The following is a 14,339-nucleotide window of genomic DNA, read 5'->3' on the forward strand; positions in this document are numbered from 1 at the left end:
TAAAGCTATAGAACGGTAGTTTGAAGGATTAGAACGGTCACCCTTTTTAGGAACAGGCTGAATGTAGGCAAACTTCCAGCAGGAAGGAAAGGTAGAAGTTGATAGACAAAGTTGAGAGAGTTTGGCCAGGCAAGGTGCAAGCACGGATGCACAGTTTTTGAGAACAATAGGAGGGACCCCATCAGGACCATAAGCCTTCCGAGGGTTTAGGCCAGCGAGGGCATGGAAAACATCATTACGAAGAATTTTAATTGTAGACATGAAATAGTCAGAGGGAGGAGGAGAGGGAGGACAAGCCCAGAATCGTCCAAGGTGGAGTTGTGAGCAAAGGTTTGAGAGAAGAGTTCAGCTTTAGAGACAGAAGAGATGGCAGTGGTGCCATCAGGATGAAATAAAGGAGGGAAAGATGAAGAAGTGAAGTTATTGGAGATGTTTTTGGCTAGATGCCAGAAGTCTCGAGGAGAGTTTGAGTTTGAAAGATTTTGACATTTTCTACTTATGAAGGAGTGTTTGGCAAGTTGAAGAACAGACTTGGCATGATTCTGGGCAGAAATATAAAGTGCATGAGATTCAGGAGATGGAAGGCTCAAGTACCTTTTGTGAGCAACCTCTCTATCATGTATAGCATGAGAACAGGCTGAGTTAAACCAAGGTTTAGAAGGTTTAGGTTGAGAAAAAAAAGAGGAATGTACGCCTCCGTGCCAGACGTTATCAACTCTGTTATGCGTTCAGCACACAGAGATTGGTTTCTGACACGGGGGCCGCCGTGATACAGTGGAACCATGCGTGTTTTGGGGATCGAGGGGTTTCCAAGAGCACGGGTTCGAATCCTGTGCACGGTCTGAGTGTAGGTTGGGCTTCTCACTCAGGGCAACGGTTTCCTATCGGGTGGGCTTTGAGAAAGGAGGTGCCCTAAGAAGTATCCCCTATAACCCATTTCCGTGAAAAGTCCACATGGTATAAATAGAAAAAAAAAAAAAACAGTAATCATTCCAGGAAAATCAGCATAATACCTCCTCAGGCCAACTGGCAGAGGCAAATGCCAGAGGCACCTCCACTTTGGGGGTCCTGTGGAGGATTGGAGAAATAGGACAAGATACAGAAATGAGATTGTGATCGGAGGAGCCCAACAGAGATGATGGGGTGACAGCATAAGCAGAAGGGTTAAAGGTGAGGAAGAGATCTCCTTCATAAATTTAAGATCATCAACATTATAAAGTTACTTACATACATACATTAGTGTACATTATAATGACTTAGTCTTAAATTAAACTGCTTAAATGTTTAACTTCATAATTTCTATTTTCATTAAACCTCTTACTGTACTATGATGCACACTCGTTTTGTTTACTCTCAATGGAAGTTCAAGTCAGGGGTTAAACTTGTTATAATTGGTTCGCTTAACGAAAATTCGCTTAACGAAGGGTTTTTTGGAACATAACCCCTTCGCTAAGCGAGGGTTGCCTGTATCTTTTTCTTACTTGAAAATATGTAAAAAAAAATAAATAAATAAGGATGTTCTTTTGGGAGAGGCTGGAACAGATTAATGGCATTTCAATGCATTTCAGTGGGAAAATTTTTTTTGAGATATGAGCTCCGTCATGGAATGAATTAAACTCATATCTCAAGATACCACTGTATATGCACCTGTAGTAATCAGCCCCTTTACTGGAGTTGAATAGAAGCTGCATAGCATGCATCATCTAAAGAACAACTCATGCAGTGTAGTTACAAGCATATTATTCACATCTCTTTCTCTGGAAGTATCTTTCAACATAATTAGTATCATTAGTACTTTTGTTTTCCAAATAAAGTTAATGGTAGTTAAACATCTGAACTACAACTGTGCACAAAATATTAAAGAATAAACCATTAAGTTACACAGCTGATTGCACATTGCTTAGATATAGGATCTAAATTTCAGAGTAAAATGCTACTCAATTCTTATCAAAAACAATGAAATATGTTAAAAAAAAAAAAATGCTGACAGTCTCACCATGTTGTGTGGATTGTATTGATTAGATGGCAGACATTGTCTCTTGCTGTTCTTTTCACAGTCTGTATCAGACTGCTGGTCACTCTCTGCCACTGAACTACACTGATCCATCTGAATATCAAGAGAATAACAAAACATTAAAATTACTTCATAATTATTTTTTCTACATTTTTTACAACTAATGTTTGTTGATGAAAAATCTCATTGGTACTAGTATCATAAATACATTTCTGTACAACCTTTGGTACAGTGCCACAATCAGGCATTCCCTAGTGCTACCAAAGCTCTCACATTGTGCTACAATACATTCCCCTCCCATTTTATAAAGAAAATAATGATAATTACATTGTGAAAAAAATTATTGATGAAAAATACCAATTTTTGACTACAATGATAGATAAAAAAATATGTATTGAATACATTGAAATTTTTTACACTTAATAACATCGGCAAAGTCTGTCTTATCCTAATACCAGTGAAATATTTAACAGTGTATTCATGCCATGAACCATTATACATATTCAGAGTCATTCTTGTGACAATTGGGCCAGCACTTGTCAATGTTTCTATTCCATCATTCCCTCAGAACCCATCCTAACAAATCATCTTTCTATTCCACCTCTAAATAGCTGAGAGATTTGGGTTATATGTGAGATTCATGGCTTAATATATAGTACAGTGGTACCTCGACATACAAATTTTATTCCTTCCGTGATGATCATTGTATATCAATAAAATCATATATCAAATCAATTTTTCCCATAGAAATTAATGGAAATAGAATTAATTCATTCTTGTGATACGAATTTACCCCCCTAAAAAATTAACATGCTTTAAATACCAACCAAATATAATTTAATATAAGATAAATACAATATTTATTGTATGCATGATATAAATTAACTATATTACCCAAAATAACAACTTAACCCGCAAAACTCAGGACACGTTGATAGACATTCAACACGCAAGACTCAGGGCACGTCGATAGACGTTTAGGCTTTTTACTGCTATATTTTGGTTATTTTCTTCCCGTTTTCTTTGCTTGTGAGCTGGCAACACTCATCAGGAGTAAACATATGCTCTATGTCAGGGGTCGGCAACCTTTTGAACATAGTGTGCCAGTTTATAATTCATGCCACTTTTTTACTCCCTTGCGTGCCAAATGTTATTTTTTCAGCCCTATATGTAGCCTACGAAAATGAAAATTATAATTATACACTATGACTGAGTATGTAGTGACCATTGTAATTAAAGTAGGATGTATTTTTCTCCACATGCATAACATAAATGTAACACTTTTTGTAGCATTTAGTATTCTTAGAAACTAAAAATATACTTCTTTATTGTAAAATTATACTCACAATATTAATGCGATCCTTGCCCTTGCTTCCTTTGGCCAAAGTTGAAATTTCAGGTGAATATCTGGACACCTTGAGCTTTACACAACCCTCAGAATGATCCGTTGTAAGGTTGCTGCGATGGGGATTGAGGATGTGCTTCATGTGTGAAAATATCTGCTCGCACTGATATGTAGATCCAAATGCTGATAGCAATGCAAAAGCTACTTTCTTCATGCAATTGAATTTATCAGGCAGTGATGTCCAGGAACTTAATATGGAGGCTGCATGATCATTCGTACTAGTTTCCAATATTTCTCAAAGATCCTTAAATTTAGCTGACCACAATGATGAGGCCTGAAAGTCAATTAACTGCATTTCCAACTCCTCAGTTTCCATCCACTCAAAAAGAGATGCGTCCAACTCACTGTATCTAAACGTGTCTGGTCTGATTAAAAGGAAAACACTGGGCCGATGTTTTGAAATCTTGAAATCTGATTGAGAACTCAGATTTCAATTCTTGCATGTACACCTGAAGATCAGTAGTGTTGACAGGATGAGTTGCAGATAAGTTTTTCAAGTTTTTGAAGTAACGGAAAGAACCATTTTAATATCTGATGAGTAAACTGCAAGCTTTGCAACAAATGCCTTCCAAGTATCATACAAGTCCATCACTGTTTTTCCTGCACCTTGCAAGAGAAGACTGAGGTCATTTAGATGTTTGGTGATGTCTGAGAGAAACATAAGTTTCACAATCCAATCTCTGTCCTCCAGCTCAGGGTAGCCTTGGCCTTTTCTGTTAAGAAAAGCTTGATTTCATCAAAGCATTCCACAAATCTCTCCAATACCTTCCCACAGCTTAGCCACCTAACACTGCTGTGCAAGGGTATATCTTTGTAAGCACTGTCCACCTCTTCAAGGAAAGCTTGAAACTGCCTGTGCGTAAGAGAAGAGTGTGCAACAACAAAATTCACTACTTTTGTTACAGTAGCCATCACCTTGTTGAGATCAGAGCTCGAGATTTTGGCACATAAATTTTCTTGATGAATTATGCAGTGCAATTTCAAAATGGGGTGTCCAATTTTATCCTCAACAAGCTTGGTAAAACCCTTGTTTTTCCTACCATAGCAGGGGCACCATCTGTTGTTACTGCAAAAATCTTTCTTATGTCAATCCTCTGTCCTCAAAATGGTCAGTGAATGTCTTCAGTATGTCCTCCCCCTTGGTAGTGCCATACATAGGTTGAAGACAGCACAGCTCCTCGTGTATCTCTGTGTCACTGTACCTGGCAAAAACAGCCAGACGGGAATGTCATTTATATCCACGCTTTCATCCAGGGCCACACTGAACACAGGTGTAGTTGTTAAAGCAACAGTTTGCTGCTCACCCACATTAGCAGCCATTTCAGAAATACGTCTCTCCACGGTCCTAGCTGAGGCAGGCATATCTTTTATCCTTGAGATGATCATCTGTTTGTTTGATATGCCATCAAATAACACCTCAGAGCACTCTAGGAAAGCTGCTTTTATGAAATCTCCATCAGTAAAAGGCTTTCCATGCTTAGCAATACACAAAGCTAGTTTGTAACTGGCCTCAGTTGCATTGTTTTTGCTAGCACTCAGGTTCTTAAACACATTACTTTGTTTCTCATAGCGGGATACTGCTTTCTTAATCGCTTCAGCCTTGTCTGCACTGTCCTTGAAAGTCTTATTGTGTTTTGTTTCAAAGTGTCTTTTAACACTAGATGTGCGGCACACGACATTTTCGCAGCAGAGAGCACACATAGCACGATCATTCTGTTGAATAAATCCAAAGTCATTTGTCCATGATGACTGAAATGATCGGACATCAAGCTTGACTTTTTTCGCAGTAGCCATGGCGACAGTAACTAGAAAGAGTGTCACTCAGGGCAGGTAAATAGTCACTGAAACAGCAGCGCTGCTTGACTAATGCGTCACCAGCGGCGGGACCAACGTGTCTCATACTGCTCTACATCTCGCTGTGCTCACATACACCTCATCGCGGGTACAAAACATTTTCGTTTTAATTTAATCATTTTAATATATCATAAGAAAGAAATATTTAGAATCATACGAAAATTTAAATCATAACTGTAAGGATGTACAATACACATTTCTCTCTCTCTCTCTCTCTCTCTCTCTCTCTCTCTCTCTCTCTCTCATTATTTTGTTGCTTAACTTTTTTTTCTTTGCTCCTTCATATCACGTGGCGTGCCATAGGTAAGTACTCTGCGTGCCAAGTCTGGCACGCGTGCCATAGGTTGCCGACCCCTGCTCTATGTCATTGTGTCACCAAGGATGGATGGTGGGAGCGACAGTGATTTCATGGTGTCTGATTCCGCATCTCTCTCACCTTATTTCTATATCTCGGGTCTCTCGCCATGTTGCTGGAAGACATCTTTTGAATGAGAGTGGTATCAGAACAGGCGCAGAGAGAGAGAGAGAGAGAGAGAGAGAGAGAGAGAGAGAGAGAGAGAGAGAGAGAGAGAGAGAGAGAGAGAGAGAGAGAGAGAGAGAGAGAGAGAGAGAGAGAGAGAGAGAGAGAGAGAGAGAGAGAGAGAGAGAGAGATGGGGGGGATACAAGGGGTTTTTCTATCACTCTAGCCCAGGCCACTGAACTCGATCAGACGCTAGGCCATGTACACCGACGATACCACCTCATTCAACCTCTGATGTTTTGGTAACCATGACATCTAGAGACTTCTGGTTTTTTACATAGCAAAGAGGAAGAGTTGCTTGTGGGCAGAACACCATTTGAGGCGCCCGGAGCCAGAGGGAACCAACCCACACGAACCTACTTTCGAGAAAAACGCGTTTAAAGTTGAACAATTAATACTACCCTAAGATCGGTCACAATATTATCATATTATACATCATTGGAAAGGTCTCGGCAAGACCTGTCATGCCATGTGTTTTTTAATAGTATATTCTATGTTTTAACTTTTACAGAGATTATTATAAATACCCCTACACCCGAAGGAAATTTTTTCCCAGGAAGGTTATGTTTTAGGTTCATTTTTTCAAAGTGTATGATAAAACAAGCATTATGTAAAAAAATTATGACGATATGCTTTTAACTCGATTTTTTACGAATTTTTTTATGAGCAAATAAAGCAATATTTCCCCCTACCGTAAGATTGGTCACAATATTATCATATTATACATCATTTGAAAGGTCTCGGCAAGACCTGTCATGCCATGTGGTTTTTAATAGTATATTCTATGTTTTAACTTTTACAGAGATTATTATAAATACCCCTACACCGTAGCAGAAAATTTTTCCCAGGAAGGTTATGTTTTAGGTTCATTTTTTCAAAGTGTATGATAAAACAAGCATTATGTAAAAAAATTATGACGATATGCTTTTAACTCGATTTTTTACGAATTTTTTATGAGCGAATAAAGCAATATTTCCCCTAGCGCAACTTTTATTCCGAAAATGTTTTATTTCCCTATTTTCTCTTCATTTCTGAAGAGATTATAGTGTGAGATGTATCTGTATAGAAGATTGTGATATTGTATTTTAAAATTTATTTTCTATGATTTGGTGTAGCTGATGCGGGAGTAATAGGCCTGGCAAGGGAGGGAAGGAAGGATTTGGCGGGAGACTCTGGGCTAAAGTAAACAAAGGCTGTGATTGGCCGAGGTGGGGGCGGCTATGAGTCACGAGAATACTCGCCGCTGATTGGGGAGCGCACGGCGAGGCTCAGCCGCACCTCCCTGCTCTTGGTACCTTCTGGCTCGCAGATCAGAGAAGTTTGTCGCGACATTTTTTACGCATTATCACTCCACTTTGAGGCTTCGTATAGGTACCCATATGGTCGTATTTCACTTGGCCGACAATTTTATATGACTTTTACACCCTTCGACAACATGATCCCGCCTTTAACTCCCTGCTGTTGGTACCTTCTGGCTCGCAGATCGGAGAAGTTTTTCGCGCGTTTTTTTACGCATTATCACTCCACTTTGAGGCTTCGTATAGGTACCCATATGGTCGTATTTCACTTGGCCGACAATTTTATACGACTTTTACACCCTTCGACAACATGATCCCGCCTTTAACTCAATTTTCGTATTTTTGAGGGATGGTTCCCTCTGGCTCGGGGCGCCTCATTTGTACTCACTCGTTCACTGAATTTCTAAGTGTAATCAGTACATGAATACAGGCTATTTTGTGTGTTTCTCGCCAAACTTTTATTTTTGGGACCCATGATCACAGGGTCTTGAGTTCACAAAACTTAAGAAAAAATACACACTGCTGAGGACCACAGACACATATATGCACAAAGGATGAACGACAATATACAACGTGGGCTGAATGTTCGGGTGGACGCGGGTAGCCAAGTGATTGCTGCGCCCCCTACCGATGGCTATTCGTATCTTAAAAATATCTTCATATTTCAAGGTGTAATTTATATGAAATTTTTCTTTATATATTAAAAAATCATATGTTGGGGCATTCGTATCTCGAGGTATTACTGTATATCAAATAGTATATCAAATGCTTTTTAATACATGTAAACTATTCATACATCTCCACTACAAATGTAACCACTAAAGACTGAGTTGTATGAAGTATGTTTTCCTTTGTTATGGCAACTTCTGTTCCTGCAATATGTTTACGACCCCAATTTTTTTTTTTTTTTTTTTTTTTTTTTGTGAGTGTGTCTTTTCAGAGACAACCAACCCTTCAGGAAATTAACAGTTCTCGGAGAGACATCACAGAATGCCTGACTTCCAATCTTTCTAAGATTTCTGACTGGGCAGAGAAAACTTAGTAAAGTTCAATGCCTCAAAAAACTCAATTCCTTCCCCTATCAACATGACACAACCTTTCAGACAATTATCACTACTTCTTCAACCACACTCAACTGTCTCCTTCTTCTATACTGAATATCCTTGGTCTGTCCTTTACTCATAATCTAAACTGGAAACTCCACATCTCATCTCTTACTAAAATAGCTTCTATGTTTGGTGTGAGGGGTCCACACTATTCCTGCATATTCCAATCTGGGTCTTATTATAGTACTTATCAATTTCTTCATCATTTCTTTTTCCATGTAGTGAAATGCTATTCCAATATTCCTTAGCAAATTATATGTCCCTCTGAAAATTCTATCAATATGGCTTGCCAGTTGATTATTTTCTTCCATCGTCACTCCCAATCCTTTTCCTTTTTTACTTTCTCCAGTTCTACTCCATCTCCCATCTTAAAGATTTCCACTGGTTGTCTTTCACTCTTTCCCATTTCCATGACATGGCTTTTGTCCACACTGAATTCCATCTCCCACTTTTTACTCTATTCCCATATCTTATTTAGGTCTCCTTGCAGTATTTCACAATCCTCTTTTTGCTTTATAACTCTGCACAGTTTCGCATCGTCCGCAAACAGAATTATGTAGCTGTTCACTCCTTCTAGCATGTCATTTATATAAATGAGAAAAAGTATTGGCGCCAATACTGACCCCTGTGGCACTCCGCTTTCTACTGCTCTCCACTTAGACTTCATATCTTTAACTTCCATCCTTATTTCTCTCCCCTTCAAATAATTTTCCATCCATCTCAATGTGCTTCCTTTTAAACCACCCTTCTACTCTAATTTCCACAGTAACCTTGCATGTGGCACTTTATCAAACACCTTTTTTAAATCCAAGTAAATACAATCAACTCATCCCTCTCTCTCTTGTACCCTGTCAACTATTCTAGAGTAGAAACTCAGTAATTTTGTTACACACGACCGACCTTTTCTAAAGCCAAATTGGCTGTTTGATAATAATTTGTTGTCTTCAAGGAACTCGATCCATTGTTTCTTTATTACTCTTTCACACATCTTACATATTACACTAGTTAGTGATACCGGTCTGTAATTTAGAGGTTCTTCCTTCCTTCCGCTCTTATATATGGGAACCACCTCAGCTCTTTTCCATTCTACTGGTACTGTTCCATTTTCTATTGAGCATTTTATGATGTTGTATATAGGTCTAGCTAGTTCTTCCCTACATTCTTCCAGTATTCTGCCTGAGACTTCATCTGGTCCCACTGCCTTTTCTTCATCCAGTTCCTTCATTAACTCTTTTATTTCAAGCTTGGTTACTTTAATCTCTTCCATATAGATGGTGTCTCTATTACCCTGTGGTCTTTCAAATTTGGATTCCTTAGTAAAGACCTCCTGGAACTTATTATTTAACAATTCTGCCATACTTTTTTGGTCTTCCACCATCCCATTTTCTCCTTTTAACCTTTCTATCGTTTCTTTTTGTCTTATTTTTCCGTTTTTGAATCTGTAGAACAATTTTGGTTGCTCCTTGCATTTTTCGACTATGTCCTTTTCATAGATCCTCCCCTCCTCTTCCTTCCTCACTTTAACATATTAATTTCTTGCTATCTTGAAGTTTACCTTATTTACTGCATGTGTGTATTTACCTATTTGTGTATTACAGGGCCAGAGCTAAGCTCTCTGTGTCCTGTCTCCTTGTCCATTCCTGTCATATCTCTCTTTCATCTGATTGACACACACCGCATCAACGACATCACTGTTCAATGCCTGAACTCTTGCCTTGCATCCATATCTAATTTCTCCAGTCCTCTTGGCGTAGTTATAAAACCTTCAGCTGATTACGGCCAAAACAATCACCGCTCACACTCTCCTCTCAGGGACCACTTTCCATATCCCTCACTTTCAACACTATGTGACAGTAGGACATTAACAGGACACTAACTTAGAGGTACCCGGGCCCTGTAACAATATAGGTATTTTCCTTCTTCCCGTCCACAGCCGGAGACGAGCAGTCCTCTCTCAGCGACGGCGTGTATTTACCTAGTTGTATTTACCTAGTTGTAGTTTTACAGGGCCTGGGCTTTATGCTCGTGTGGTCCCGTCTCCATATCTACACTTATCCAATTTTTCTTTAAAACTATGTACACTCTTTGCTGATACCACTTCCTCACTCAAACTGTTCCAAGTCTCAACACATCTTTGCGGGAAACTAAATTTTTTAACATCTCTCAGACATCGTCCCTTCCTTAGTTTCTTACTATGTGATCTTGTGCTTCTAAAGTCATATTCTTCTCTCAGGATCAGTTTCTCATTATCCACTTCATCCATTCCGTTAATCAATTTATAAACTTGTATCAGATCCCTCTCTCTTCTCTGCTCCAAGGTTGGTAGATCCATTGCCTTTAGTCTCTCCTCATATGCCATCCCTTTAAATTCTGGAACCATTCTTGTAGCCATTTTTGTAGTCTCTCTAATTTTCTTATGTGTTTCTTTTATGGGGAGTCCACACAACTCCTGCATATTCCAATCTAGGTCTTATTTTAGTACTTATCAATTTCTTCATCATTTCCTTGTCCATATAGTGAAATGCTACTCCAATATTCCTTAGCAAATTATACGTCTCTCTGAAAATTCTATCAATATGGCTAACCGGTTGATTATTTTCTTCCATTGTCACTCCCAAGTCCTTTTCCTTTTTTACTTTTTCTAGTTCTACTCCATCTCCCATCTTATAGATTCCCACTGGTCATCTTTCACTTTTTCCCATTTCCATGACATGGCTTTTGTCCACATTGAATTCCATCTCCCATTTTTTGCTCCATTTCCAGATCTTGTTTAAGTCTTCCTGTAGTATTTCACAATCCTCTTTTGTTTAATGACTCTGCACAGTTTCGCATCGTCCGCAAACAGATTTATGTAGCTGTTCACTCCTCTGGCATGTCATTTATATATACGAGAAAAAGTATTGGTGCCAATACTGACCCCTGTGGCACTCCGCTGTCTACTGTTCTCCACTTGGACTTCATATCTTTAACTATCGTCCTTATTTCTCTCCCCCTTAAGTAATTCTTCATCCATCTCAATGTGCTTCCTTTTAAGCCACCCTTCTCCTCTAACTTCCATAGTAATCTTTCATGTGGCACTTTATCAAAAGCCTTTTTTAGATCTAAATAAATACAGTCAACCCATCCTCTCTCTCTTGTACTTTATCAACTATTCTAGAGTAGAAACTCAATAAATTTGTCACACATGACCGACCTTTTCTAAAACCAAATTGGCTATTTGATAATATTTTGTTGTCTTCAAGAAACTCGATCCATTGCTTCTTTATTACTTTTTCACACATCTTGCATATTACACTAGTTAGTGATACCGGCCTGTAATTTAAAGGTTCTTCCTTCCTTCCGCTCTTATATATGGGAACCACCTCAGCTCTTTTCCACTCCACTGGCACTGTTCCATTTTCTATTGAGCATTTTATGATGTTGTATATTGGACTTGCTAGTTCTTCCCTACATTCTTTCAGTATTCTGCCTGAGACTTCATCCGGTCCCATTGCCTTTTCCTCATCCAATTCCGTCATCAACTTTTTATTTCAAGCTTGGTTACTTTAATCTCTTTCATATAGACAGTCTCTCTATTACCCTGTGGTCTTTCAAATTTGGATTCCTTAGTAAAGACCTCATGAAATTTACTATTTAACAGTTCTGCCATACTTTTGGGTCTTCCACCATTCCGTTTTCTCCTTTTAACCTTTCTATTGTTTCTTTTTGTCTTATTTTTCCATTTATGAATCTGTAGAACAATTTTGGTTGTTCCTTACATTTTTCGACAATGTCCTTTTCATAGTTCTTTTCTTCTTCCTTTCTCACCTTAGCATATTCATTTCTTGCTGTTTTGAAGTTTTCCTTATTTTCTGGATTTCTGTTTCTTCTCCACCTTTTCCATGCTCCATCTCGTTTCTCCTTTGCCCTAGCACATCTTGCATTAAACCAATCTTTCTTTCCTTCTTCTTTAGGTCTATATTTGGAACATATTCCCTGACCCCAGTTTTGTATATTTCCAAAAATAAGTTATATTTCTCTTGAACCGTTAATGAGTTTTCCATCTCCTCCCAGTTTACGTTTTAAAATAGTTCTTGAGATTCTCAATATCAGCCTTTCTGTAATTTAATCGGTCTCCTTTGTATGATTCATCTCTATCTTCCTTTCCTTCTTCTATATCCATCTCTAATATTACATGGTCACTCTTTCCCAATGGGCACTTGTATCTTATATCATCGTTAATTGGTATATCCCTTGTAAAACTAGGTCTAATCTTGCCGGCTCATCGTTTCCTCTGAATCTTGTGTTTTCCTTTACTCTTTGGACCATCAAATTATCTATCATTAGGTTCAGGAATCTATCTCCCCAGGCATCTTCCCCCATACCACTTTCATAATTTTCCCAGTCTACCTCCTTACAGTTGAAATCTCCTATCAATATCACTTTTCTCCTTTCCTTAATGATTCTTGTAAGACTCCTTATTGTGTCATCTATCATGTCTCTATATTCTTGGTTAGTCCATGAGTTTGTTTTGGTGGCACATATGTTCCAATGATTGTTAACTCCTTTTGTTAATATGCATCTTAACATACAGTATTTCTGATTTTCCTTCCCCAAACTCCACTTGATTTACCACTATCTCCTTCCTTAACATCATCATGACTCCTCCTCCTCCTTTACCCACTCTCTCTCCTCCATATATTATACCTTTTATCTATGTCTATTTTATTGCCTCATTTAACTTTGTTTCCACCAGGCATACAATATCTGGTTCTTCTTTCTTTATGTAATCTCTTAATTCTAATTTACTAGATAAAATCCCATCTATGTTTGTATACATCATTTTAATCTCTTGTTCTTATCATTTTAGTTAAACTTGCTCCATTCTTTTCTCTTCTTTCTCTTTTATATACCATTTCCTTATCCTGTCTCCTATAATTCTCCAAAAAATGCCTTCTTCTCCTCCTCTGACCTTTCATTATTTTTTCTCTTGCTTCTGCCACCAGTTCATTGTGTCTCTTCCTTTCCTCCTCGTTTCTATTTTTCTTTATATATATATCTTTGCAACCTTCTGTTTCTCTGAGTTTCGTTTTTCTATATAGTACTTCTTCTGCTGCTGCTTGTGATTTTAGTAATATCATAATTGGTCTCACTATTCCTTCTTGATATGGTCCCATTCTATGGATTTCTTCTACTTCCTCTTCTAAGTTCTGTCTATCCTCGTCATTCAGATGTTTTAGTAGGTCTTTTACTGATTTAATTTCGAATCAATAAGCTATCAAAGAAATGATGCAACGGGGTGATCCAGTTAAATAGTGGCTTTCAAGGATTGTGAAGAATATCATGATTTATGAGTAGCAAATGAATATTTATTTCTGATGATATAGGTTTAAAAATATACAATTATAAGGTCAAAATTAGCTCAATACTGGAAATTTATCATATACAGTAAGCCCTTGCACTTGGTGAATCTCAGGTTGGTGAAATTCACTTTTGGCGTTAGGGTGGTCATAGACCATCGAGTGCATGCTTGGCGATTCTAATATCTTCTTTGTGCACTGTGATTTCTTGTAATCCTTGGCAATAAAATGTCCCATTTGGTTCTGTAAAATTAACACAGTTTTGAAGCTCTCATTCATTATATGTCTGTTATTGTCATTTCTCTGTTTAATGAATTTCTTCCAAGCTTTATCTTTTGCCTTTTTTAGCTTCTGTGCATCTAGCATTGTACCAAGTATGTATTTTTTCTTAATTCTATTAAAAGGTACATATTTCTTTACTCCTTCATTATACAGGCAACCCCTGCTTAACGAAGAGATTACGTTACTAAAAAAACATTTGATGCGTGAATTTTCGTTAAGTGAACCAATTATAACAAGTTTGACCCCTGCCTTGAACTTACATTGAAAGTAAACAAAGCAAGAGTGCATCATAGTACAGTAAAAGGTTTAATGAAAGTAAAAATTATGAAGTTAAACATTGAAGCAGTTTAATTTAAGACTAAGTCATTATAATGTACACTAATGTATGTATGTAAATAACTTTATAATGTTCATGATCTTTAATTTATGAAGGGAGGGAGAGTGGAGCAGGAAAGATGCTAGCCAGCAATCTGTAGAATGTAAACAAAGGGCGCATCATTGTACCGCATACAAAACTTAT

At 37.9% G+C, this 14,339-nt stretch overlaps 1 protein-coding gene across 9 annotated transcripts in view; it reads right to left on the bottom strand.

The window, feature by feature from the left end:
• Positions 1-14,339, bottom strand: part of LOC123506795 (survival motor neuron protein-like) — a 105,680-nt gene that overhangs the window by 38,224 nt on the left and 53,117 nt on the right. For 6 of the 9 annotated variants that reach the window (XM_045259138.1, XM_045259142.1, XM_045259137.1 and 3 more), the window contains one exon: positions 1,997-2,107. The exons of 2 other annotated variants lie outside the window; for them this stretch is intronic. In XM_045259138.1, the coding sequence (XP_045115073.1) occupies positions 1,997-2,107 (111 nt within the window). Of the gene's footprint in view, positions 1-1,996; positions 2,108-13,524; positions 13,781-14,339 lie in introns of those variants that run through there. One more of the 9 variants, XM_045259140.1, reaches the window with a different exon arrangement.

The sequence above is a fragment of the Portunus trituberculatus genome, chromosome 20 (assembly GCF_017591435.1).
Source record: "Portunus trituberculatus isolate SZX2019 chromosome 20, ASM1759143v1, whole genome shotgun sequence".
NCBI lineage: Eukaryota > Metazoa > Arthropoda > Malacostraca > Decapoda > Portunidae > Portunus > Portunus trituberculatus.